This window comes from Artibeus jamaicensis, unplaced genomic scaffold, assembly GCF_021234435.1.
Source record: "Artibeus jamaicensis isolate MK-2021 breed Jamaican fruit bat unplaced genomic scaffold, CSHL_Jam_final contig_444, whole genome shotgun sequence".
In the NCBI taxonomy this organism is placed as follows: domain Eukaryota; kingdom Metazoa; phylum Chordata; class Mammalia; order Chiroptera; family Phyllostomidae; genus Artibeus; species Artibeus jamaicensis.
This window is the reverse complement of record NW_026521831.1, coordinates 8445833-8473064: the sequence shown is the minus strand read 5'-3', so window position 1 is coordinate 8473064 and position 27232 is coordinate 8445833. Positions and strand designations below refer to the sequence as shown.

The 27232-nt window shown below is 43.8% G+C and overlaps 1 protein-coding gene and 1 pseudogene across 1 annotated transcript in view; one reads left to right on the top strand and one right to left on the bottom strand.

Annotated features, from left to right (window-relative positions):
* Positions 1 to 2211: 2211 nt before the first annotated feature.
* Positions 2212 to 2308, bottom strand: LOC119038002 (uncharacterized; annotated as a pseudogene).
* Positions 2309 to 2582: 274 nt separating this feature from the next.
* Positions 2583 to 27232, top strand: part of GOLGA5 (golgin A5) — a 40268-nt gene continuing 15618 nt past the window's right edge. Inside the window, exons 1-8 of the mRNA XM_037130250.2 lie at positions 2583 to 2768; positions 5631 to 6220; positions 9511 to 9738; positions 11229 to 11448; positions 11897 to 12020; positions 14464 to 14667; positions 22451 to 22621; positions 25366 to 25494. Of these exons, the coding sequence (XP_036986145.2) occupies positions 5674 to 6220; positions 9511 to 9738; positions 11229 to 11448; positions 11897 to 12020; positions 14464 to 14667; positions 22451 to 22621; positions 25366 to 25494 (1623 nt within the window). The 5' untranslated portion in view covers positions 2583 to 2768; positions 5631 to 5673. The remainder of the gene's footprint in view (positions 2769 to 5630; positions 6221 to 9510; positions 9739 to 11228; positions 11449 to 11896; positions 12021 to 14463; positions 14668 to 22450; positions 22622 to 25365; positions 25495 to 27232) is intronic.

Below are 27232 nucleotides of genomic sequence, written 5' to 3'. Positions count from 1 at the left end.
TTTTTTCTTTGTTTTTTCCCCATTAAATATACATTGTTAAGGCTGTAGAGCTCTTTTCCTATTCCTACATGAGACCTTCTGTTTTCTTTATTAAGATTTAATTAATTAATTAATTTATTTTTAGAGAGAGGGGAAGGGAGAGAGAAAGAGAGGGCAATATGCAAAAGATACATCGATCAATTGCCTCTCACACACCCCCAACTGGGGGTCTGGCCCATACCCCAAGCATATGCCCTGACTGGGAATCGAACTGGCAGCCTTTCAGTTCACAGGCTGAAGCTCAATCCACTGAGCCACACCAGCCAGGGCTGTTTTTATTGTTTTTTTTTTAAGCAGTTTATAGTATTCTGTTGCATGAATCTACCAAGATTTTCAAATTAATGAACAGTTAACTTGTTTCCAATATATGCTATTAATAAGCAACTCTGTGATTGATGACTTTGTATATGTCATTTTGCATCTGTGTCAGTGTCTCTATAGGATAATTCCCTAAAAATGGAATTGCCTTCTTAGAGGTTGTATCAGTTTACATTTCTACCAATAATACCTAGGAATGTCTATTTCTCTACTCTCTCGCCAACACACTCTGAGAGAATTTTTGTTTTTAAATTAAACATTGTGCTGTGGCCCAAACAAAAACAATTCATTGAAGTTGCAACCATGTGATCCCTAATTCTAGTTCAATATCTTCATTTCATAAATGAATCCTGGGGAGTGGAGTGGTTGGCTCAGGTTTGCACAGCTGGGCACTAGAGAACCATGATCAGAACCGAGTTATACTCTATTTCATCACAGCCTTTTTTTTTCCCCCTGATAAAATTGAGAGTCAGAGAGATGATTCATTTGCAACTAATTGACAGCCAAATAAAAACTCAGGTCATCTGACTTCTGCCTCTTACCATGCTATTTCAGTTCACTGGGCATTATCATGCATTCATTACTTCACTCTCATCCTCACCCTTTCAATGGTCAAGACCATTGTTTCTGGAGTCACACTGACCTAGGTTGGAATCCCAGAGATACAACTTACTCCTTGTGGCAAGTAACTAAAGCTCCCTGAAGCTCAAAGCCTTCATCTGTAAAATGGGTGTACATATCAATCAGATTTCATTAGGTAAAGTTGTGTAATAAATAATCCCAGATCTCAGTAGTACCTAAAAGCAAAGGTTTATTTTGAACTTATATGACGCTAGATGTGGGATGCTTCACATCTCTTTTTCCTTCTAGGACCCAGAAGGAGGGAGGAAGCAGCCCCATCTGGGACAGGCTATTCTCATGAAAGTGGAAACAAAGATCAAGAAAGCTTGCAGGAATGTATATAATGGCTCTTAATACTTTTGCTCAAATGTGTCAAAAGGCACTTCTGTTCACATTCCATTGGCTAGAGGAAGTCACATGATCCACCCATCGGTAAGGCTGAAAAGGACACTCTTATGGGATGCACTGCAGTCATCTAGCAACAGGTGGGGATATATAATCCTTAACAGTAAGATCTACACAATACCACCTACTATGGGATATAACAGTACCTTCCTTGCAGCTGTTCTGAGAATTAAATAAGGCAAAACAGACCCAATGCTTAACACAGTATTCTGCACTTAATAAAGGCATAATTGTTGGATGCTATTATTATTCCCTTCCCATGCTCTTGAAACTTTTGCTGCCCAGTAGCCTGGGCTAACCCTGACCTGAGAGGAGGGAAAGGAGTTGTAATACTCCTTTTCCAGATATTTAATTTGCAGGCAATAAATCATTGAGTCTAACTGGTGCAGGCTTTGGAGTAATGTGGACTCCTTATTAGAGCAGATGATATTTGACAAGTTCCTTAACCTCTCTGATCCTTACTTTCCTAAACATGAAAATGGGGATTGTTGTAGACTTGTTATTAGGGCTAAATTCCCCAATCCAGTGCACAAAGTATGTGCTGAGTTTTTGAATGTGGATTTTAGACTACTTGCAAACATTCAATGAACTGTAATAACATAACTACAATACTGCTGTATGGAAAGCCCTCTACCGGCCTTTTCCATCTTTTGGGTCTCAGCTCAAATGTCACTTCCACAGAGACCTTCCCTAACCATACACTATTTAAAGTGCTTCTACCATCTCTAATCACTTCTCACCGTTTTGGCTTTACAGATCTGGTAATGCCCTGAAATTGCCTGTTCATCCATCAACTTATTTCATATCTGTCTCTGTCACTAGAAAGGAAGCTCCAGGGAACGCTTCACAAATTTGCTAGTCATCCTTGCACAGGGGCCATGCTAATCTCCTCTGTACTGTTCTAATTTTAATATAGGTGGGCCACAGGGGCAGGTGGGCCACAGTGGGGGCCCCGCCCTGCCCCTCCCCGCCCCCGCCCCCTGGCAGGCGTGGCCTCCAATGTTGTGCTAGCCGCGTGCTGCCTGCGGTCGGAAGAGGAGTTGTCTAGCGCATACAGGCCCCGCCCACTCCCTGTCTTGCAGCTGGCTAAAGGGGGCGTGGCAAGGCGCGAGGTCCCCGCTGCTGTCGGCGCTGCTGCCTGAATCGCCTCCAGGTGGCTGCTCTCGTCTCCCGACCGCTCAGGCAGCTCAGAAGCCACTCTGTTTTGGGGTCCTCGCTGCCCTTCCACGTCTCCCGGAAGAGTAGCTGGGCCGCGGTAGGGCCGTGGCAGGGCTTTGGCAGGTACGGGGCTCCTTCACGGGGCTTGGCCCTCGCCCAGCCGGCTGCTAAGTGGGGTGGACGAGGAAGACATCTAGGCAGCTGTGCGGCCGCTCCGGAGTCCTCAGGTGAGGTGGCGTCCAGGGCCCAGGGAGTAGGACGGGTCCTCTTGGGGCATTAACAGCCTGAAACACGGGGACTGCGTCCCCTTAACGGAGTATTTGGGTTTTCTGCCTGGTGAGAGGCGGGGGAGTGGTGCGGAAGAGCCCCCTTGGGCCTAGGCCGACTTCGTTTCGTGCTCTCCCCTTTCCTCCCTTCCCCTCTCCCCAGTCTGATTTCACTGCCCTTCCCCCTCCAGAGGGTCAACAAGGTGGTGGGGAGCGAAGTGGGGATGTACGCTCTCCCACCTGCGATCCACTGTCACTCCCTGGGGCCGACCGACTGCGCCCAGCCTCCTTTCGTCTGTGTTGACACCGCGGGCCCTGCCGCCGCCACCCCCCGTCCCACGCACTGTCGCCCTCTCCCTTCGCCTTCGACTGGGCTGTTTCTTGGGGCAGTGCCTGAGGAATTACGAAGTAGGCTGGAGATGTTTGTCAACGGGGCCTGTGCCCAGGGCCCTCTTTAGTATCTGTTTCATTGGGTAAACATTAAGCCACGGGGCTTCGTATTAAAGCCCTATTAACTTTAAAATGGGAGATGCCGTGAAGGAATTAATAAGTGTTTTTTGCTTTATTATGAGTGGTAATTTGCCCCCATGCCACCACTGTTTACTTGAGAGTAATACATTGCATCTGTAGGGAGTTCTATGCTACAAAGCATTTCAGCTCCATTTTCATTTGATTTCACATAAACTCTGATAAAAAACAGGCTGGTTGTAGTCCCATTTCTTTCCTAAAGAACAGTTTTAGAGGGTGTGTTGAAGTTACTCAGATATTGATAAGCTGGATGGGAAAGGCAGGGATTAAAAAATGGGTTTGGCTGACTTAGATTTGAGTATCTGAGCTGCCAGTTAAATTCTGGGATCTTCCTAAACCTTTTCCCCACTTGTAAAAAAAAAAAAGATTAATGTATTGCTACTTATCACATAATGTGTTTGTGAAAATTGTGTGATGAATGTCTACGCAGCATATGACATAAAAATTGTATTCATCAGAATTTATCTGTGCGCTAAACATTGGAGATCCATTGGCAAGCAAAATAGACAAGGTCTTGATAAGACCAACAGGGAAAGAGAGAAAAAAACATAATTATAAAACCAAAAAGCCCTGGCTGGTGTAGCTCAGTGGATTGAGCGCGGGCCTGTGAACCAGACAATCACGGTTCGATTCCCAGTCAGGGTACATGCCTGGGTTGCAGGCCGGTTCCCTGCAGGCCAGTTCCCAGCAGGGGACGCACAAAAGGCAACCATACATTGATGTTTCTCTCCTTCTCTCCTTCCCTTCCCCTCTAAAGATAAATAAAATTTGTAAAAAAAAACAAACCCCAAAAAAGTGGCTGTGAGGGCAAAGAATAGCGCATGAACACAAAATGATAAGACCTAATTTAGATGGGAAGAAAACGGTTTAGGGAGTGGATGACATTCAGGTGGAGATTAAGAATCGGAGTTAACAGCGGACACGTTTTGCCTTTTCTGGGCAAAAAGAACAATGTGCACATTCAAGAAATGTTTATTGACTTTATTATACAGTACTCTTTTTTTTAAAGATTTTATTTATTTATCTTTAGAGGGGAAGGGAAGGAGAGAGGGAGAGAAATACCAATGTATGGTTGCCTCTTGTGTGTCCCTTGCTGGGAACTGGCCTGCAACCCAAGCATGTTCCCTGACTGGGAATCGAACCGTGATCCTTTGGTTCGCAGGCCCGCGCTCTATTCACTGAGCTACACCAGCTAGGGCAACTTTCTTGTATGGTGCTCTTTCTCCTATATCATGTGGATTAATCAGTCATTATTCTGATTCATTGTGTCAGGCTGTAAGTACTCAAACATATGTATAAAATGAATGGCTATGCAGTCTTATTTTTTTATTTCGAATTTAGCTTAATATGCACATAGAGGGTACCAACTATTTAACTTATTTATATTTTTTAAAGGTTTACTTTATTCCTCATTCTAGAAAGAGGGGAGGGAGAGAGACAGAGAAATGTCAGTCAGTTGCCTCCCACATGCACCCTGACTTGATTGGGGAATCGGACCTGCAACCTAGGCACGTGCCCTTACCGAATTGAACCAGCAACCTTTTGTTTATGGGACAATGCTCCAACCAACTGAGCCACATGGGCCAGGGCTAAAGGTGTGTACTATAGACAGACATATTGCGTTCACACCTAAATTATCCACAGTAGTGCTGCATTTTTAAAAGATAGAGTTTGTATTAATCAGAAGTTTCTTTAAGTTTTAGCACCTTAAAACAAACTTCAGGGAATTGCTTTTATTTGGCTGTACTGAAATCTTGCTATATTGTTTGGTATTTGGGTGCTTTTGCTGCATTGACAATTAGCCTTTGTTGAGATAGGAGTAGTAACAATAGCAGTAGATGTAGTTATGGTGATAGCATCTACTAACATGCGTGCCTACTGGGTGCTGTGCACTCTGCAAAGTATTTTTATATTTTATCTTAAAAGTGTCTCATAATGTAAGTGCACTTATTTTACTAAGTTTCTTTTTTTTAACTTAAAATAATTTATTGATTTGAGAGAGAGAGAGACATCGATTTGTTGTCCCACTTATTTTTGCATTCATTGGTTGATTCGCGTATGTACACTGACTGGGCACCTGCAACCTTGATGCATCAGGATGACGCTCTGACCAGCTGAACTACCTGGCACATTTCCTAGATAAAGTTTCCCAGTTTCAGTGAAGTAGTTTTCTCAAGGTTACAGAGTTAGTAAGAGGCAGGATTAGGCATTCAACCCAGACTGACGCCAGAGCCTGGTCTCAACTGTTACATTCTGCCGTCATGCCACACTGATCACTTTGTGTCCTTCCTGCAGGTTCACCAGTAGGGTTAACCAATAGGGTTACTCTGCTACCATCATGTCTTGGTTTGCTGATCTGGCTGGAAAGGCAGAAGATCTTTTAAACCGCGTCGATCAAGGGGCTGCAACAGCTCTCAGCAGGAAAGAGAACATCAGCAGCATCATATATAGCAAAAACATTGACTATCCGGAACTTCACCAGCAAAACACAGATTTGACTCATCAGACTGGATCTAAAGCCGATTATATTTCCTCAGCAGCGGATAACATTAGGAATCAAAAAGCCACCATCTTAGCTGGAACCACAAATGTGAAAGCAGGACCTAGGGCGTCAGTGGAGACCCCCCACCCTGTTGAAAACTCATCTGCGCCTCGGCCTTCATCCCAGTTTGTTCGGAGGAAAAAGTCTGAACCTGATGATGAGCTGCTGTTTGATTTTCTTAACAGTTCACGGAAGGAGCCCGCCGGGAGGGCGGAAATCAGAAAAGAAAGGGGCAAGACACCTGTTCTTCAGAGTTCTCAGATGACAAATGTCAGTGCTGCGAACACCAGCGTAACCACCACCAGAGCCACTGAAGAAAGTCCTTCTGGGAACCAAAGCCATGGTACTTAACCAGCCCTCTGTCTCCTTTAAAGTCAAGCAAGTTCATGTGTGGATACGTTCTGGTCACTTTTCTCATCCTCTCTCTGTTACCTGTCCCCACTGGTGGGAGGGCAGGCCCTCTGAAATGTGTGGTGTAAACCAGGGAGACAGCATGGAATACTTCCAGTTGATGTGCAGTTACAGTGGGGACCTTTGAGTGTTGTCTGTAGGGTAACCACCCACCCGGCATCTGAGAAATGGTATCCAAAATGATTCTCTAACATATTTTAAAATACGAAAAGATCGCTTTGAAATGTGAAAGAAAACCAAATTTTGGATTTGGGACTGTCTCAGTTAATTTTTTTTGTCATTGGGATTTACAGCAGGCTGTACTTCACGTGTATTCTTGATTATATGGGGTTTGCCCCCGGGGGGGGAGGGGTTCCCTGCATTCCCCCCAGGAGTAAAGTTGACGGACTGAACTGTGATTGAAGTTGACAGGTTGAAGGTATGGATGTAGTAGTGAGATAAAAGCTTAGAGTTCTGGTTTTTAGTTGTTCCGTTTGCTGTGAAATTACCTCTACTTGTACCTCTCCTCATCTGCACAAATGAGGTTAGCATGGCAATGTGGTTAATTCAGGTACCTGCCAACCATTTCTGAATAGTGACGCACATGACAGGGTCCTGCGGGCATTCTTCACAGCGCTGATGATCAGTGAAGTCGATTACTTTCGGGAGTGTTAGAGCTTCTCCCACAGTCTCAGCTGCAGGGGAATGGAATCAGTCTTGTGTCTCTAAGATAAAGAAGTGGTAGAGGCAAGGGTTTGGGGCTTTCAAGACAGGAGCGCGCAGTAGCAGTTGATTAATTATATACACACACTCCTAAGTTTCTCAGCCATCTTTTCATTGCTTATACAAACATTTATTGAAAGTCTCTTGAATGAAATGAGGGTACAGTGGGGGAGATACACACATTTAAGTGCAGTGTCACAAACACAGTAAGTGAGGTGTGGTCAGCAGGTTGTGAGGAGAAAGGAACTAACTGCCCACGAGTTCAGGTCGGGATACCCAGGGTCTGTAATTTGAGCTGGGTCTTAATGAATCGTTTTCCAGGTGGAAAAGAAGAGGGGCTGGAGGCAGCCTTCCAGGAAGAAGTACTTTGAAGTTTGTTCCTTAGTTTGTTCATGCTGTTTGGGGAACGCTGAGTGAGAGGTGGAGAGCAGTGCAGGAAAGGACGCTAGCAAAGAAAAGTGGGACCCGTTGTGAAGGCTCTCGTGTGCCACTGCAAGCCCATTGCTCCTGTAGATCATCGTTAAAAAGTGGTCCCTGGGCATCGTGCATTAGAATCACTTTCATGGTTAATAAAAAGTGAGTTATTGGGTGCCTCCCCAGACTTCCTGGTTTAGATTTTTGGGGGATGGAGGCAGGGCATCTGAATTTTTTTATTTTCCAGGTGTTTGCTAGGTTAATAAAACTTGAAAGTGCCATAGCAATATGATGCTAATAGAGGTCTTTTAAGCTTAAGGTTGAGATGAATTATGTTTTTACTTTTAAGGAAAACAACTTACATTATAATTGTAAAGGACAGATCAAAGGCAGGATCAACCTGGTTGACTGGGAAATTAGAACCAGTCAGTACATGGGAGTTACAGAAGCAGAGTCTTGTTTCCCTAGGTCAAAGTCTCTCCATCTCGGAACTATTGACTTTTAGGGTGAATGATTCTTTGTCGTGGGGAACCGTCCTGTTCTTTGTAGGCTGTTCAGCAGCATCATGGCCTCCTAACCCATTAGATGCCACTAGCAACCCCAGTTGTGACAACCCAGTATGTCTTCATACATTACCAGATGTCACTGGGGGAGCAAATTCACCGTAGGTTGAGAAGTCTCAGGATCCTTAGAAATGGAATTGCTGAGTTGAAGGCTGGGACAGTGTCAGCCACGCTAGTAATGAACGCCAAAGCGGTTTTCTGAAGTTTGCACCAATTCATAGTTCACCAGCTGTGGTTAAGAGTTCCTTTTGTTCTGCATTCTCACCAAAATTTGATGTTTTTAATGTTTTTTTTTTTTTTTGTCCTCACCCAAGGACATGCTTACTGATTTTAGAGAGAGGAAAGGAGGGAGAAAGAGGGAGAGAAACCTCGAGAAACATTGATTGGCTGCCTTTCATAACGTACCCTAACTAGGACCCAACGCACAATCCAGGCACGTGCGCCAACTGGGAACCGAACCCTGGACCTTTCGGTCGGTGGGAGGGTGCCCACCAACCCCGCCACACCGGCCAGGGCTCACTGTGACTTCTTATGTTTTGTTGACCCACTGTGGAATGTCATTGTTTAAAAGTTCTCTTGTTACTAAATGAGGTCAAGCGTCTTTTCGAACATTTGACTGTTTGAGTTTCATCTCTGGGAAGCATCTGTTCCAGTCTTTTGATCATTTTTTCCTCGTGGGTTATTGATGAACAGATTATCTTCCTTTGTAAAGTGACCAGTGTTTTGCCCATTGTTTTAGTGCATTGATCATGTAAATTTTTTTAGCGTGTAATCTTTTTTTAAAGATTTTGTTTTCAGAAAGAGGGGAAGGAGGGAAAAAGAGAGAGAAAAAAACATCGATGCGTGGGAGAAACATCAGTCAGTTGCCTCACGCACCCCCAGCTAGGGACCTGACCCACAACCCAGTGCCCTGACTGGGAGTCGAACTGGCAGCCCTTTTGGTTCACAGGCCGGCACTCAATCCACTGAGCAGCACCAGCCAGGGCAGCAATGTAGTCTTTTTAGAGTAAAAAGGATATTTGCATCGTATTTAGTAGCAATTAAAAACAAAGTGAATCTGAATTCCTGTCTGTATTTCTGTGGGTTAGGCATTTTATATTCCAGTTCGGTGTGTAACTCATTGTTCTGACCTATTATTAACTCTCCTTAAAACCCACAGTTGTCCTTCTGTGCCTTTTCAATATTTTCAATGTTGAGGCTTGTTTTTCTTTTTTTCCCCCAAAAAACAATTTGGAGGCAAAAGGGAGACCAAGTCCAACCGCTTAAGTTAGCCCTGATTTTAGCTGTCCCGGTGCTGTGTTCTTGTACCTGTTCTTTATCCCCCGTTCTTCATTCAGTGTGTCCAGGATCCCTAGGGGCCTGTAGGCTCCTGTATGAGAATGAGATTTCATCAAAGGGAAGTTTATTGAGAGTTTAAGTTTGCTTTTTACAGCACGTCAGCTGTAGCGGTCCACGTGAGTCAGAAGGCAGTCTACCCAAGTGGGCTGCTGATGTCGGCGTAGTGAGTGTTCCATTGTAACCCGAACGTGTTCCTTTTTTGCAGAAGTGTCCAGTAATTCCGATTCTGGCCATGAAATCCAAGAGGATTCTTCAAAGGAAAACGTGTCATCAAACATTTCCTATGCTGATCACAACCCACAGCCCACTGATGACGGCAAATCTCATGAACTGTCTAATCTCCGGTTGGAGAATCAACTGCTGAGGAATGAAGTTCAGTCCTTAAATCAGGAAATGGCCTCATTACTTCAAAGAGCCAGGGAAACTCAAGAAGGTAGTGTGTAGAGCCCTATTCCAGTTGTCCAGGATTTGGAAGTTAGCATTTCAGAAATAGACTAAAACCTTGATTATAGCTAAGCTGTTAGAAACATATTAGATGAGACTTGTAAAAATAGATTTTCATTGAAATACGGGTCCCAGATTTGGAAATGGAACCAGCCGTCCTGTCATCAACCTGAAACAGAGAACGTGGCTTGTTTGGTCGTTTTTTGGTAGGAACTATGAAATTTAAGAATTCAGAAGAAGGGAACATTAATAGTCATGTGGTCTATTCGGCCGGTTTGCTCTGCACCTCCCAGAGAAACTGTTCACAAACCCAGGGTGGGGTTAAACCAAGCAGTGGGCGGCAACAGGCGGGGTCACTGTATCGCCCTGCTCTCGGGGACATAGACTAAATATAGCACTTTGTTTGATTAGTGCCCTCAGGAATTGTGCGGTGTGGTGGCCCTAGGGTGCAAAACCCACAGAATTCTCAGAAATGGATAATTAGAAAGTAAGTAGTCTCGTGACGTAGGTAGTGACGGGAATGTGTCAGTGTTGTGAGTGCAGCCGGGAGAAGATGGAAGGGAAGAAATCTCTGCCTGGGCCCCTGGGGGTAATTAGAAGTGTGGGGGCCATGGGGCAAGTTTTGCTGAGACGTGGGGGAGGCCTGGAAGAGTTCAGTGGGAAGATAGTTTGTCTCTTTAGACTGACTAGAGAGAGCTCCACTTGACGCAGACCAACGTGGACTTAGAGACAGAGCTTTTCTTGAGATTCTATAGAGAGTTTGCTTCAATATTTAAAAAAATTTTTTGCAGGCACACTGCACTTACAGGTGGCATGTGAGGAATAGAAATCTGCACTACCTACCTCCTTTTTTCTGCACCAGCTTCTTAGGTTGAAAGAAGAACATCTTTTTGCCTCAGTAATGGCGAGAAACAGATTCTTTCCCATGTTGGTCTTGTTTTTATTTGTCTGGTCTCACTGGGGTGTCCGTTATCTGCCCTCGACTTGCGTTTGCTTTCTGTTTCGTTTCTAGCCGAACCCTACACGTCCGCTGACGGGTTCGGTGTTGTAAACTTTCTGCTGTGTGCTGCTCGGGCCTCCAACCGCGTTATGCTGTGTCTCCAGGAGAGACATCTGTAGAAGGGCAGCTAGCATCATGCCCCTTTGCAGCCTATTAACTGTAATACAAATGTGAACGTTGGCTGAAAAATGGGTGTCCCTTTTGGAGCAAAAAATTTGAAGATATTTGCGAGCTCCTAATTTCAGGAAGAAGCAGGGGTGTCAGACCGCAGCCTGTGGGCCATGTGCGACCCCGCGCAAATTGCAGATTTACTATCTTTTTTTGCTCATCAGTTTTCGTTAGTGTTTGTGCATTTAATGTGTGGCCCAGAGATGCCAAAAGGTTGGACACCCCTGTAAAAGGATTCAGAAGAATCTGCTCTCTGAAAAAGATCTGTTTTCTTGAATAGAGGTTGTTTTTTTGTTTGTTTGTTTTTTAAGAATTAAACAAAGCAAGAGCAAGGATTGAAAAGTGGAATGTTGACCACTCCAAGAGTGATCGAATAACTCGGGAACTTCGAGCCCAAGTGGATGACCTGACTGAAGCAGTGGCCGCCAAGGACTCCCAGCTGGCTGTCCTGAAAGTGAGGCTCCAGGAGGCCGACCAGCTCCTGAGCACCCGCACGGAAGCTTTAGAAGCCTTGCAGAGCGAAAAATCACGGTAGGCGATCCTGTTAATAATGAGACAGGGAGCTGGGGCGACTCTTCCCAGTACAGTGGTGACACACACTGCGGTGCACACTGTCTCGTGAATGTGTAGCTTCCAGAAATTCGCAAGAGAAAATAATTAGCTTCTGGTAATGCTGGCAGTGTGATGAAAAATGGGTTTGAGTCCTAAGATGCCTTTTTAGCAAATTCTGTATTTAAACATTTGAAGAGCATAGTCTTATTAATCTTTTGACATAAACAATAAGTGCTGCATATTTGTATTTGGATGCCTAAGAAATATAGATGACATTCCATTAAAAGGGAAAAAGATTTCTTTAAGAATGTTTAGTCGACCCATCCTTTTGTGCTAACAAGCTAATGCTCTCAATTAGTCCACCTTGTCACCTGTGCATTGTGGAAACGAGTTGCGTCAAAAAACGAGTTGGTGTGTTTTCATGTAGGATAATGCAGGATCACAGCGAAGGCAACAGCCTGCAGAATCAAGCTCTGCAGACCCTTCAGGAGAGACTGCATGAAGCTGAAGCCACGTTGAAGAGGGAGCAGGAGAGCTACAAACAGATGCAGGTGAGGCTGGGAGGCAGCAGAGTTGTGTTAGTATTCGGACGAGGAAGAATGGCCTTCTGCTTTTTGTGACACATTTACTCTTTAATAAAATCCTGCATTGAAAACTTACCTTGATCAATGTAATTTTATGTATTGAAATACAGTTAAGGTAGTTGTCGTTCCAAATAATAAAAGAAAGTTTATTTAGAAAGTTACAGAGGTGGCGGAAGTGAGCCAGCTGAGCTGCACAGGCTCAGGAGGCCAGTTGCGGAGGCAGCAGGAGGCCCCCCCCCCCCCAGCTCAGGAAGGAGGAGAACCAAAGGTAGAGCACCCGAGGGCGTGGGGGGGGCGCAGAGAAAGGCGGTGTGCTCCTGGGAGGGAGGGTGCCTAAAATAGCTCGTGTTCATCAGAGATAGGCATCTCTTCATCTAATTGTTTGTACAGCCATCATTTGATTATTTTAATCAAATAATTACCATCATTTGATTATTTTAATCAAATAATTACCATTATTTGATTAAAAGCCAGTTGGGAACATCTTGTTTACTTTTATTTAAGCTTTTAATGATTCTAATTTATTCTGATTCATTTATTTCAAGATAATTGTACATATAATATAGAGTTTTATTCTTAAGTGAGTTTTTGCATCTATTCCGTGATTCTCGATCCTGTGTACACGTTAGAGTCGCTCTTGTGGCTCTCACTCCGTTCCGGTGCCCAGCGCGCACCCCAGGGAGTCAGGTTGCACCAAACGAGGTGGGGCACAGGTGTTGGTGTTTCGGTTTTACCTGTCGCAGGTCTGTCTCATGGGCACTCGGGGCCCATCGGTGTAGGTTCTTTTTTAAACAGGCGAAAACAATTCAGCCCTGAAATAAATATCATCTAATGTGGGTTAAAAAGTTATTCGTGTATTTTATCACATTATATCTAAAGTGCTGCATCTAATGTAGTTAAAATTTAACGATGAGATATTTTACATTCTTTTTTGCATACTCAGTCTTTAAAATATGGTGTCTTACACTTAATTCAAGCATTCCATTTTTTTCTGAAATATTTGATCTGTATTTAGATTTCATAAAACTTACAGGTAGAAGAATAAATCCAATACCCAAATTGTTCTGAACATGCTCAGCAGTTTTTCAGTAACAAACAGTTCCTCAAAAACTTACATACAGATTTACCCTGTGACCCCACAGTTCAACTCTTAGGTACATACCCAAGAGAACTGAAAATACACGTCCACACAAAAACTGGTACGTGAATTTTCGTAGCACATGGTTCATACCCGAAACTGGAAACAAAATGTGGTATGTCTCTGTGCAGAGATACACACCATCAAAAGGAACGAAGTACCGATTCGTGCTAACCATGGATGAACCTTGGGCACGTTGTGCTAAGTGAGAGAAGACAGACACCAAAGGCCACATACCATATGATTTAATTCATGTGAAATGTCCAGAATAGGCAAATCTATCAGCAAGAAAGTAGACTCGTGGTTGCTAGGGACTGGGAGCGAGGGAGGAATGGGTAGAAGATTTCTTCTGGGGCTAAAAGTGCTCTGAAATTAGGTGACGGTGATGGTTGCGCGACTCTGTGAACTAAAAACCACTGAGTTCTGTATCTTAAACGGGTGAATTTGATGGTATGTGAATTATATCTGAATAAATCCGTTGTTAATTGAGTTGACTTAGTTTCTGTGTTTACATTTAAATTAGTCAAAATGAATAAACTTTAAAGTTCCACCGTCAGTTGTGCTGGACACACCCCACGTGCTCGGTGGGCAGCAGTCGCCTTGCTCTGCTTTTTCAGAAGAGGCGTTGGTGCGGATGCCAGTCGTGCGGGCTCTAGTTACCATCAGGTGGTGGTAGATGCTTCCTGACTTCGCCGCACCTCCTGAGGCTTTTTTAGTGATGGGGGCTTTTGAGAATAAAGGTAAAACAGAGGTCTCCGAAAAATAGGCTACTAAGTAACAGGCCACGTGTCTTTTAGAGCTTTCAAAGTTTCTTAAGCTAAAAATTGGCATTGACCAGCTTCTTAGAAAATCCAAATGAAGGGGAAACATTAGCCATGCTGTTTGAAAAGACGTAGCTCTTCTGCTTCCCACTTGTTTTCTCGTAGACTTTCTCGTTTTCTGTAAATCCAGTGTCCACTGGTCAGCTGGTGTCAGGTCCACTCTGGCAGCGAGACGGCCAGACTCCCTGGGGAGTTCCAATTTCGTAAGCCCGGGGAAGGCCTGGGATGGCTGTATTTTAGTAAATTCCCTAACTGATCCTGATGGGTCGACGTGTGTGAGAGCCACTGCCTTAGAGTCCCTGTTCTTCAGTTGCTGACTAATGAAGACTGCTTTTCACCTGCCTGTTATGTTGTCGGGCTGAGCTACCCAATCCCTTGGCTATCTTAATGACTGGTTGTACAACATACCTCAAAGCAGAATGTTCTAAGCACAGTATAAAATTTGTCACAGAGCGAGTTTGCTGCACGCCTGAATAGAGTGGAAGCGGAGCGTCAGAGTTTGGCCGAAGCAGTGACTCTGGCGGAACGAAAACACGCAGATGAAAAGAAGAAAGTCGATGAGCTACAGCAGCAAGTCAAGACGTGTAAGACCAGTTTGGAGTCCTCTAAGCAGGAATTGATTGACTACAAGCAAAAAGCTACTCGAATACTCCAAGTAAGCATGGAGTGTGTACATTTGAATGCTGATATGCTGGTACCTGGGAGACAGTTTAAGACTATGGGTCTGTGAGCAGGTTTGTTCATGTTTGGCTGGGTTGGCTCACTTCAGGTGCCTTACTCAGAAATAGGATGAAAAGGGTGAAATGTCTTTTGTTCCTGCCACTTTTTAATTTAAAATTATTCTGCCACTACCTAGTTCAGGTCTGCCTATCACCTTATCACTGGGAGGATATTAATATTTGCTGTTAAGCAGCCATTTTACTCTTCTGTGTTGATCCTCCACTGAATTTTTCAGAGCAGCTGGTCTAGCTCTCAGAATGGCCTCATCCACCTTAGTCCCCCCTTCCTCGAACTAAGGTGACCTTACCTTCTGTACTGAAAGGACCGTAGTCAGCTGATGTACTTTTCAGCTTCTCTCCGTTCCGTCTCACGTCAGAGGGAAACTGTGTCCTTCTGTTTTCTTTTTTCTGGGATAATTGTCTGCCGGTGCATCGCCTGTAACTCCCCCCGCCCCCTTAAGCCCTTTCTCCACAGGTCTGTCCTCTTGCTGTCTTTCTGGCTCAGCTTGCTCAAGAGCACTTGCTTTCTTAGTGGAAGGATGAAGGAAAAAACAGTCCTTTTGGCTTTTTTGGTGACTCTGATCCATTTCTCTGTTCTTTCTGTCAATGTCAGGTGTATCAGAACCACTGTCTACATGCTGTTTACGTGTTAGAGTTACTAACTTTAACTCACCCACGTAGTTTCTGCCCTCACCACGTTTCTGAGATTGTCTCCTTAAAAGTCTTTAATGATCCAAATGTGTATTTTCTGTCCTTTTCTTCATCTCCATCCACTTCGATTTTGGTCGAGCGTTGGGTAGTCAACCCTCCTACCTTCCTGGGACTTTTGCCTTCCAAGCTGCCCGCACCGCCCTGCCCCTCTCCCTTCTCTCTCGCTAACGTTTCTGTGTCCGTTGGCATACACCCCCCCTTCTCCAACGATTCTCTCAGATTCTTAAACCCCCTGGCTTTACTCTTTCTGACTTTGCATGATTATATATACTCACTGTGCTTCTACCCCCGAGTGACTTCAGCCTCCAGTCCTGAGTCCTCACCCTCAGCTTCCACATGCCTGCTGTGGGATGTCTCAGCCCCCACGCCAGCTTCCCCTTCATCCCCCTCTTTCAGTGAGTGTCACTGCCATTTCCTGAGTAACGGAGTATGAAACTCCAGTGTCATTTCGACTCCACCTTTTTTCTTTAGCCCCACCCTCAAGAAATATCAGGTTCATCTCCAAACTCTTCTATTTTACTCTTCCTTGTTGCTCCTCTGTCATCCTAACAGGTTAATTCATCTAAAAGGTACTTACTGTGCCCCTAACTGTTCCCTAGGCACTGTGATAGATGCTGAGGACACAAAGCTGAAAAGACATGTCCTCTTTCTTAAAAGAGTGTTCAGTGTAGTGGAGGGACACTGGTTATTGATCTGATGGAGTTATTGATGCAGTAAGCCCTTAAACTCTGTCTGGGGGTATCAGGGACCACTGGAGATGCTGTGAGAAGAGGAACTTGGAGGGGGAGTCGGAAGACTCACGGTGGGGAAGAGGCTTCAGATGTAACACCTGCACCAGAGCACGGGCCCTAGGGGAATGCGGCGTCCTTAATGGACCACAGCTAGTTTCCTATCACTGGTACATCAAGTGTTAGAGATTAAGAGTTGGGAGATAAAACTCAGTAGACAGAAGCCATATCGTGGAGGGAGGGCCTTGCACACCTTGCGAAGGAGTTTTGATTTTATCTTCTAGATGGTGGTAGGGGAGGGGGGCAGATATTAGAGAACTTGAGCAGCATGATTGGTTAGATTTGAGTGTAAACACTATGGCAGTGATGAGGTCAGGAGAGAGTCGGATCTGTGTTTCGCTTATCGTTGCGCCCCCAGGACAGTGCCTGGCCTTGGAAGGCACACAGTCGGCTGTTGAGTGCGTGGTGGGGAGGAGGACTGGTGGTGAGGTGTGGGTGGTGAAGAGGCAGTATCAGAAATAATGAGAAGAAATCGGGGGGCCTGGTCTGATCTGGGGCAGTGAGGACGCCAAATGGGGCACAGCTAAAAGAAGGGTAGGAGGTGGAGTGTGTGAGGCTGGAGGTTTAATGGGAGGAAGTGGAAAGTGGCAGATGGAATCCAGGCTGACTCCTGGTTTCTGGTTTGAGTTTGTGAGTGGCGCCTCCTGTACTGCAAGGAAAGACACCAGGCTAGGGCTGAGCGAGATTATGACACGTTAGGGTGAGTTTTCAAAATTGATGTGAAATTGAGGTGACAGTTTCAGGAAGGTGATCAGAAATACAGGCTGAAGCTAAGCAGAGGCTTAGCTCTGTAGGAAGATACATACGAGGTCTGTCCAGAAAGTATCCAGCCATGTGCTGTGAAAAACACATTTATTGAAGAAGACACAGGAAACACTGTACACAGGACAATGACGCCTCAGTCCCCTTCCAAGTAGGCACCTTTGGACCTCACACAGTTGTCCCAGTCACCATCAGCTGCCCCATCGGATTTTTCTGAATCCGATTGACAGTCTGAAATCTCTTCACTTTCAAAAGTGATTTCAGTTTCGGGGAAAGCTAGAAGTCCCAGGTCACCAAATCTGGGCTGTAGGAGGTGGCTAAGTCACATGGGTGATTTGATGTTTCACCAAAACACTGCATGAGCAGGCAGGTGGTCATGATGAAGCTGCCAGTCACCAGTTGCTCATAGCTGCGGCCCTTGGAATCATCTGAATAGTTTACGTGGAGGAAATGTTCAAGCTTGATGCAAAATTTGATGCAGATTCGTTGCTCTGTTCACTCAGTCATTTTGAATTAGACAGCCACACAGTGCACGTGCTCACTCACCAACGTTTACCACCCCCACTGACTAGTGCAGTGAAGTCGTCATTGTTCACACGTGTGCATTCCAGTGCACTCTCCTTGGCTGCCAGGTTACATCAGCGTTGTGCAAACTGTTCTTGTTGTAATAACAATGGCTGGACTTTTTCTGGACAGACCACATATATATGTGGGGGGGTGTGTCTCTCATATATATCATACATGATATACATATATGATATATATTGTATTTTTCAGACCATAAGATGTGCCTAGGTTTTAGAGGAGGAAAATAGGAAAAAATTTTTGAAGCAAAAAAATGTGGTAAAATATTTAATATAAATAACATAATATTTCACCAATGTAAATGTAAACAGAACTCAACAGCAGCATTAACAACCATTATTCCTCCCAAGTTGGGGTGCGGGTACATCTTATAGTCTGAAAATACGGGTATATCGTATATATGATGATGTTTATTACAGAAAATTTGAAAACTACAGAGGAATTTGAAGAAGTCACCCATAATTATACCACATAAAAAAGAAACAAGTTTTTGATGGAGAGTGATTTGATCAAATATTTATATTTAAGGTGGAATAGCTGGTGGCCCTCATTACCGGCCTACAATTGTAGCACTTTTTAAACTGGTCTTCCCACATCAAATCTCTTTTTCTAATGCGTCCTTTATACCAGCAGTCCGCAAACTTTTTCTGGAAAGAACCAAATAGGACATATTGCAGGCTTTGCAGGCCATGTGTAGTATCCAACCCATACTCTTTGTTTTTATATTTCATAATCCCTTTAACATGTGAAAACCGTCCTTAGTTTGCAGGCTGTGTGGAAGCAGGCCATGGGCCCAATCTGGCCCATGGACCGGATTTGTGGACACCCGCCTTACACCGCCGCCAGATCGACCCTCCCGAAACACATCTCTGGTCGTAACACTGCCCTGCCTGCTTTTCTTTTTTCGGTTGTTGTTCAGTTACAGTTGTCCCACCTTTTCCCCTGTTCTCCTCCCCTTCCCCACCCCATTGTCTGTGCCCGTGGGTCCTTTATATATGTTCCTTGACTTGACCGTTCCTTTTCTTTCCCCTGTTCTCTCCCTCCCCTCACCCCTCTGGTCACTGTCAGTTTGTCCTTTATTTCCATGTCTCTGGCTCTGTTTTGCTCATTTGTTTTGTTGATTAGGTTCCACTTATAGATGAGATCATATTTGTCATTCACCACCAGGCTTATTTCACTTATATAACGCTCTCCAGATCCATCCATGCTGTCACAAAGGGTAAGAACTCCTTCTTTCTTTCTGCTGCATAGTATTCCATTGTGTAAATGTACCAGTTTTTTATCTACTCACTTACTGATGGGCACTTAGGTTGTTTCCAGCATTTGGCTGTTGTAAATTGTGCTGCTATGAACATTGGGGTGCATAGGTTCTTCTGAATTGGAGTTTCAGGATTCTTAGGGTATAATCCCAGCAGTGGAATTGCTGGGTCAAAAGGCAGTTCCACCTTTAGTTTTCTGAGGAAATTCATACTGTTTTCCACAATGGCTGTACCAGTCTGCATTCCCACCAACAGCGCACTAGGGTTCCCTTTTCTCCACAACTTCACCAGCACTTGTTGTCTGTTGTTTTGTTTATGATGGCCATTCTGACCTGTGTGAAGTGGCATCTCATTGTGGTTTTTTTTCTTTTTAATATATTTTATTGATTATGCCATTACAGTTGTCCCATTTCCCCCCTTTATTCCCCTCCACCCTGCACACCCCTTCTCCCACCATTCCCCTCCTTAGTTTATATCTATATGTCACAAGTTCTTTAGATTTTATATTTTCCATACTATTCTTGCCCTCCCCCCTGTCTATTTTCTGCCTACCCTCTATGCTAGTTATTCTCTGTACCTTCTCCCCCCTTCTCCTCCTCCCACTCCCCTGTTGCTAACCCTCCATGTGATCTCCATTTCTATGGTTCCGCTCCTGATCTAGCTGTCCTCTTAGTTTGCTTTTGTTTTAGGTGTGGTTGTTAATAACTGTGAGTTTGCTGTCCTTTCACTGTTCCTATTTTTTATCTTCTTTTTCTCAGATAAGTCCCTTTAACATTTCATACATTAAGGGCTTGGTGATGATGAGCTCCTCGAACTTGACCTTATCTGAGAAGTGCTTTATCTGTCCTTCCATTCTAAATGAAAGCTTTGCTGGAGCCACCTATTGGCTGCTATAGAGCAATCTTGGACATAGGTCTTTGGTTTTCATGACTTGGAATACTTCTTTCCAGCCCCTTCTTGCCTGTAAGGTCTCTTTTGAGAAATCAGCTGACAGTCTGATGGGAACTCCTTTGTAGGTGACTGTCCCCTTAGCTCTTGCTGCTTCTAGGATTATCCTACATTTTAATCTTGGCTAATGTAATTATGATGTGCCTTGGTGTGTTCCTCCTTGGGTCCAACTTCTTTGGGACTCTGAGTTTCCTGGATTTCCTGGAAGTCTATTTCCTTTGCCAGATTGGGGAAGTTCTCCTTTATTATTTGTTGAAATAAGCTTTCCACTTGTTGCTATTTCTCTTCCCCTTCTGGTACCCCTATAATTCGGATGTTGGAACGTTTAGAGATGTCCTGGAGGTTCCTAAGCCTCTCCTCGTTTTTTTGAATTGTTGTTTCTTCATTTTTTTCTGTTTGGTTATTTTTTTCTTCCTTCTGGTCCACTCCCTTGATTTGAGTCCCAGTTTCCTTTCCATTACTATTGGTTTCCTGTACATTTCCCTTAATTTCAATTAGTTTAGCCTTCATATGTTCCTCTAATTTGTGACTAAAATCAACCAGTTCTGTGAGCATTCTGATCACCAGTGTTTTGAACTGTGTATCTGATAGGTTGGCTGTCTCTTGGTCGCTTAGAAGTATTGGCTCTGGGGCTTCGATCTGTTCTTCTCGAGCCATAATGTTTTGGTTTGTTTGATGCCTGTTATGAATGAGGGGTGGAGCCTTCGGTGTTCACCAGGGCAGGGCGACCCAGTTGCTGGGTTGTGACACTGTATGTGGAGGCCGGGTCAGAGAGGGGCAATGGCGCTTGTCCACACTCTCTCGGATTTTGGTCCCCTCTGCTGCTTCCTACAAGCAAACCTGGCCCCCCTGGTGCCGGCTCCCAGGTGCGTGGGCCTGTGCACCCTCCAGGACCCTGTGGGTCTTTCCAACAAACTCTCTGTGAGCCTGGGAGCTTCACCTGGCACCTTGACCCCCAAAGTTTTTTCAGTTGGTGCTTTTAGGCTTTAATTCCCGTTGCTAGGGCCCTGGTTTGTACAGTCTGCCTCACTGCTCTCTCCTTTGCCTGGTTTATCTGCCTGCAAATGTGTGACCATGGTCAGCCAGCTGCCTTGTGCCCCCACTGGATCTGCCCGTTACCACCCCACACCTGGGATCTGCCAACCGCCACCTGCGTGCCTGGGTCAGTCTGGCCACTTTTTCCTGCGCAACCCTACTTCGCCAGCCTCTGATTCCACCCCTTTTACTGGTCTGGCTGAATGGGTCGTTGTTGTCAGACTTCCATACAGTTCAATTTTCTCTGTTTTGGTTGCGTTTTTGTTACTAAAACTTTGTTGTCTTTAAACTTGGTTGTGCGAGGAGGCAGTGTTTCCACCCACGCCTTCATCTTGGCCGGTCATTGTGGTTTTAATTTGCATCTCTCTTATGGCTAGTGATGCTGAGCATCCTCTCATGTATCTATGGGCCCTCTGTGTGTCCTACCTGGAGAAGAGTCTGTTCATGTCCTTGCCCATTTTTTATTGGATTGTTTGTATTCCTGGTGTGGAGCTGTGTGAGTTCTTTGTATATTTTGGAGATCAAACCCTTGCCTCGAGTATCATTGGCAAATACGTTTTCCTATATGTTGGTTCCCTTTGCATTTTCTTTAACTATGCAGAAGCTTTTTAATTTGATGAAGTCCCATTTATTTATTCCTTCCTTTATATATGTCCCTTGCCCTAAGGGATGCATCGGTGAAAATATTGCTGCATTGTCTATCATTCGTTTTAGCCCACCAAAGAAAATTCAGACATTTTAGTCTGGCATCTAAAACCCCCCAGATTGGTCCTAACAGACCATTGAGCACATCTCAACAATACGTTCTTACAGGCCTTCATGCCCTTTGCGTTTAATGCTTTGCACTCTGCTTTCTCGACACGTGTTAAAATCCTAGCCATTTCTCAGGACCAGCACCACTGCCGTCGTTCTGATAGAGCCTTCTCCTCCCCGGAAGTGGTTTTCTCTCCTGGGGAAGGGGGCACTGTACAGGTGCCCTCCTCAGCTTGTGTTTATTGCCCTCCAGTGGACACTCGTAACTTCCTTTTTAGTTTATAAGGCAGGGTATACTATCCACAGTGAGAGACATTAATCTGTCTCTTCAATTTTTAAATATATGCATTGATTCCAGAGAGAGGGAGGAAGAGGAAGAAAGAGAAACACCAGTTGATTGTCTCATACGTGCCCCAATCAGGGACTGAGTCCGCAATCTAAGTGTGTGCCCTGACCAGGAATCCCACTGGTGACCTTTTGGTCTGTGGGATGACATTCCAACCCACTGAGCCACTGGCCGGGCAACAGAGACACTGTCTTTATTACACAGGACCCTTGGCACAATGCCAAGCCCATCATGGCTGCTCCAAAAATATTTCTTGACTGGCTTGTGATGGGAAAAATAAGCACAAGAAACTATAAGAAGAAAATATGAGAAAAATCTTGTTAAAAATAAGTTTTCAATAATAACTTCATCCTGGGGACTGAAACCCAAGGACATTGTACAGCAAGGCTCTGTCGGGTTTACAGCCTGTAGGCCTTCTTTGATGGAGGATGTAATTGGATGTTTCCATAGTGGTTTAGCTGGGGTACAGCAGATGATACTCAGTGTACAAGCTAATCTCTGCTTTGCTTAAAGATATTTTTTTTTATACTAGTCTAAAGAAAAATTGATTAACAGCTTAAAGGAAGGATCTGGTTTTGAAGGCCTGGACAGCAGTACTGCTAATAGCATGGAGCTAGAAGAACTTCGACATGAGAAGGAGCTGCAGAGGGAAGAAATACAGAAGCTGATGGGTCAGGTACATCAGCTGAGGTCGGAGTTACAGGTAAGATTCATTACCGTTCACTCCAGAGACAGCTCTTTACTCCCAGCTGTTAGCGGTTTGAGAGGTGCTGGATTCTGTATTTTGGGAAAAGGGTATTAGTGAAATAACGTGGGGAGCTTCTGCAGGAGTAACAGTCACCACATGGAAGTGAATCTGAAACGAGAGGTCTCTTGTCTGTTGACCCACTGGCAAGTAATGGGAATAATAAACATAACTAAGCAGATTCGTGCATTCAGCAAATGCTTACCAAGCGCCAGGCATCTTCCAGGCTTGGAGTTATACCAGGGAGCCAGTCAGAATCTTCCTACTTCTGGATCTCACATTCTCATGGTTAAATACAAATTAAAATTGGGCTTCTCTGTATAACTGGGATGTTTTCTGATATTAGAGTAGGCTCAGGGATGGTGTTTTATATCCTTACCTGAGGACATTTTTTTTATTGCTTTTAAAGAGAAAGGGAGAGAGAGAAGCATTGATGGGCTGCTTCCCATATGCTCCCAGACTGGGGACTGCATGTGCCCAGACCAGGCATCAAACCCACAACCGTTTGGTTATAGGAAGACCCTTCAACTAACTGAGCCACACAGACCAGGGCAGAGATGATCTTTTTTTCTTTTTAAGATTTTATTTATTTTTAGAGAGGTAAAGGGAGAGAGAAAGAAAGGGAGAGAAACATTGACATGCCAGAGATGCATCCATCAGTTGCTTCCCACATGACCCTAAGTGGGGACCTGGCCTGCAACCCAGGCACGTGCCCTGACTAGGAATGGAGCCAGTGACCATTGGGTTGCAGGCCAGCACTGAGTCCACTGAGCCACTCCAGCCAGGCCGAGATGGTTTTTTAATTATAGTTTCATGGATAATCTTATAGTTTATTTGTAATTACTATATTTAACCTAAGAGTAGATTGAACCATTAATTTAGATTAAACATAGTCTTTGACAGAAGATCAAGTAAAGTGCAGGGTAACAACCCTCTTTAAAAATTCACAAAAACATTCATCCATGCACTCAGAGTTTTTGATTTGTAAGGTGTGCGTAAGCTACAGATCAGTGTGTAGAAGTTGTGAGAACAGGCTTTTTTCTTATTGGTCAAGTAGAAGAGCTGGCAAAGATTGTTGTCCTTGTAGTCTTTAAAGTAGGATATTTTTTTCTGTAAATAATTTTGAGTTCCAAAGAATTTAGTCCCATGAACTTAGAAATTGAGTAGATGCTAATGTTACTCATACCCTGTCTTATTCAAACATGTCTGTTGGGTGAAATTATGAAAAATGGTTTGTTTATTTAATATCTCATCCTTACTCCAGCCCCATTGATGACATTGACCTATTTTTTTACCCTCAAGTTTATAAAGTATATAATAAAGATTACAGGATTAGGTCTAGCAAAATGTGGGAATTGTTAATGATTACAGTAGCCACCATTTACTGAGCACTTACATGCCAGGCACTGCACCAAGCTCTCAGTATTTACCCTTTCATTTACTCCTTATCACAGCCCTGTAAGGGAGCTGACGTAGCCTCAGCTTACAGTTTGAAGAAGTGGAAGTACGGAGAAGGAAAGGAACTTCCATGACTAGTAAAGTGGCAGTCGGGATGCAGTCCCTAGTCTGTCTGACTCCAGAACGTGGGTTCCGAACCACTTCATGTACTTCCTGCCTCCCCAGAATTCATCTTAGTCAAATTGGTGGCAAAGACTAACTGCCTTCTGCTAACCCTGAGTACTTCCTGCTGTTCTCCGCTGACTCCCTGTAGTTGTTTGATAATCTGGGAGTATCATTAATCTATCAGGTCTTTTAGACAATATGTGAATGGAGATGAGTGTAAAGCAGAATGTACCAAAAGATAAAAAGCAAAATAGGATGCTGATTTCAAACTCATACAGTACTATATGAATGGACTTATCCTTAAATTGAAACCTAGAAAATGTAGAAACCTAGCTTTTGTTGGTGTGCTCAGTGTAGATTGAGTGCTAGCCTGTGAACCAAAAGGTCACAGGTTCAATTCCCAGTCGGGGCACATGCCTGGGTTGTGGGCCAGGTCCCCAGTTGGGGTGGGCAAGAGGCAACCACACATTGATGTTTCTCTCCCTCTTCCTCCCTACTCCTCTCTCTCAAAACAAATAAATAAACAATCTTTTTTTTAAGGTAATACAGAAACCCAGGGCTATGTTTTCACAGGAAATCCAGAGGGTGGTGTTTAAGTTTGAGAAACAGAGTAGTGACACCTGCTGAAGAAGTTTGAGCAAGATACATGGGCCCAGATACAAAAATATAATAGCAATAAAGCTCAAAAAGTCTAATAATATGCTAATCTCAGGTGATATGAGAGAAAGTTATGTTTTTACTGTCTGTTGGTTACTTGTGCACACAAACACAAAAGCTAATCACAACCTGCAGTGGCAGGGGACTAGTGACATCCTTTTGATGTCATATTTCAGGTCTTTTTGAAATGGTTAGCTTTCGAATACGGATCTTGATCTCCCAGTGGCTTACTGTCTACTTGTACTTCGTCAACCAAATGGTTTAAGTGCCATGGCAGCTACAGTGCCCTGTTCATCGCTGTCACCTCTGCCGTGTTGTATAATGAGGTGTCGGTTCACATACTCCTTTGAGGCTGAGACGGTGTCTCATTCCCCTCTGTCCCTCCAGGGCCCGCTGACCCCAGTTCGCAGTGTGCGGTGATTGCTCAGTGCGGGTGGCTGAATAGTTATGGTTGCTTTCACATGGAAGTTTCGTCTTTTCAGGATATGGAGGCTCAGCAAGTTAGTGAAGCAGAGTCAGCAAGAGAGCAGTTGCAAGATCTGCAAGACCAGATAGCTGGACATAAGGCATCCAAACAAGAATTAGAGGCAGAACTGGACCGACAGAAGCAGGTGAGGATCCTAGATCGATGGTTACCAGAGAAGGCTCTGTCTGCTGGGTCACGTGGGGACGCTCCCAGGGGAAGCAGCTCGCTGGCGTTCTTACGGGCGGGCCCAGGGGTTAAGGTGGACAGGATGCAGGTTCCGCCGGCCTTGTTACTGTGCCACGGTCCTCGTTTGTTTTAACAGCTGCAAAATAGAGGCACCAAATTGTTACGGCATTTGCCTAATTTCATAGAATTGATCACAGAATAGAACGGAGATGTCTGTCTCTGGGTTTTTTCTACCAGTCTCTTTGTATTTTATCTCCTTGTCAGAGTATATGTGTATGGAAAACTTAAAAACATCAGTTGATTTTCAAGTTTTTGTACATTTGTACTTTCTGGGAACAACAGTAAATACTAGTTAACAGAAATAAAAATACATCAGAGCCATATTAGACTACTTTTTCTTTTTGAGAAAAAAGTGCTTGTACAGATTATGTTTACAAATCATGGTTAAGATTATACTTCATTGTTCAATTAGCAGTTGTCTGCTCCCCAAGCTGAATTCTTTAACTTTAATATACTTATGTAATAGTTGCAGTATCAACACAATTAAACGTGTTTAAGCTGCATTTTCAGAATAAGATTCTATATCTAACATTAATAGCATCTATAATTTGCCAAGTAACACATTGTTATACAGGCACTTAATTTATGTTATCTTATTTCATTCACACAATAAAATCACTATTCTGTTTATTTTGCTGAAGAGAAAATGATTTCAACTTTGTGTATTTTTGTCATTTAAGGATTTTGTTTCATTAGGATTATTTCTGGAACCGTTTTGATTCTTAGAGAAATACTCGTTCACACTTACACCTGCTTCCTGCATATTAAGAGAAAAACTCACTGAGTAGCAACCTGCAGGGTACATCATGGGCTCTCTTAATTTAATTGTAAGGTTAGCTGTCCTTTCAGAAATTGCATTTTAATTTATTCAAGAAGCTATTATATATTAAAAGGGAAAAAATTGATGTTCTTGATGGTTAGATAATTTTTATCTTATTATGGTAAATGGTTTTAATCACATTCACTTCCAGTGCCTTTTTTAAAATGAGGGGGAGTTAAGTAGAGGCAAGTGGAGCAAATGTAGCTACAGGCTATTTACTTAGAAGTCAGATGTTCTAGATGGAAAGTACTTAATCGTAGGATTAACTGTCCTGTGGTGCTCTTTATCAATTTAGGTAATTTCAGCCTTAAATTTTTTGCTAGCCTAGAGCTTCAGAATCAGGCACACCCTCTGTAAATTGTTATTCTCCTACCCTAATTACCTTCCTCATTTTCTCTTTTTCAGTTATGTCAGTTCTGACAGTTTATGAAATACACAGATTGTACTAATGTCTAAAGTTAGGCTCTAGCAGTTTAATTCCATGTTACATTTATGTTTTCATACAGCTACCTTACTGGTCAGCACAATTAAGCATAATGCTTTTATAATTTGATATTTAATTGACATACAATAGCCTGTTTCAGGTGTACGTTATAGTGATTTGATATTTATATACATTACGAAATTATCCTCGTGGTAAGTCCATTTACCATCTGTCACCATGCAAAGGTATTAACGACGATATTGACTATATTCCCTATGCTCCATAATGCTTTTGAAGGTACTTAGCTAATTAATTACTTTGTTTCCTGGAATGTGCTTTGTTCTTAAGCTCTGGCTTGACTCTGAATGATCATGTCCATTGTACAGACTAGCA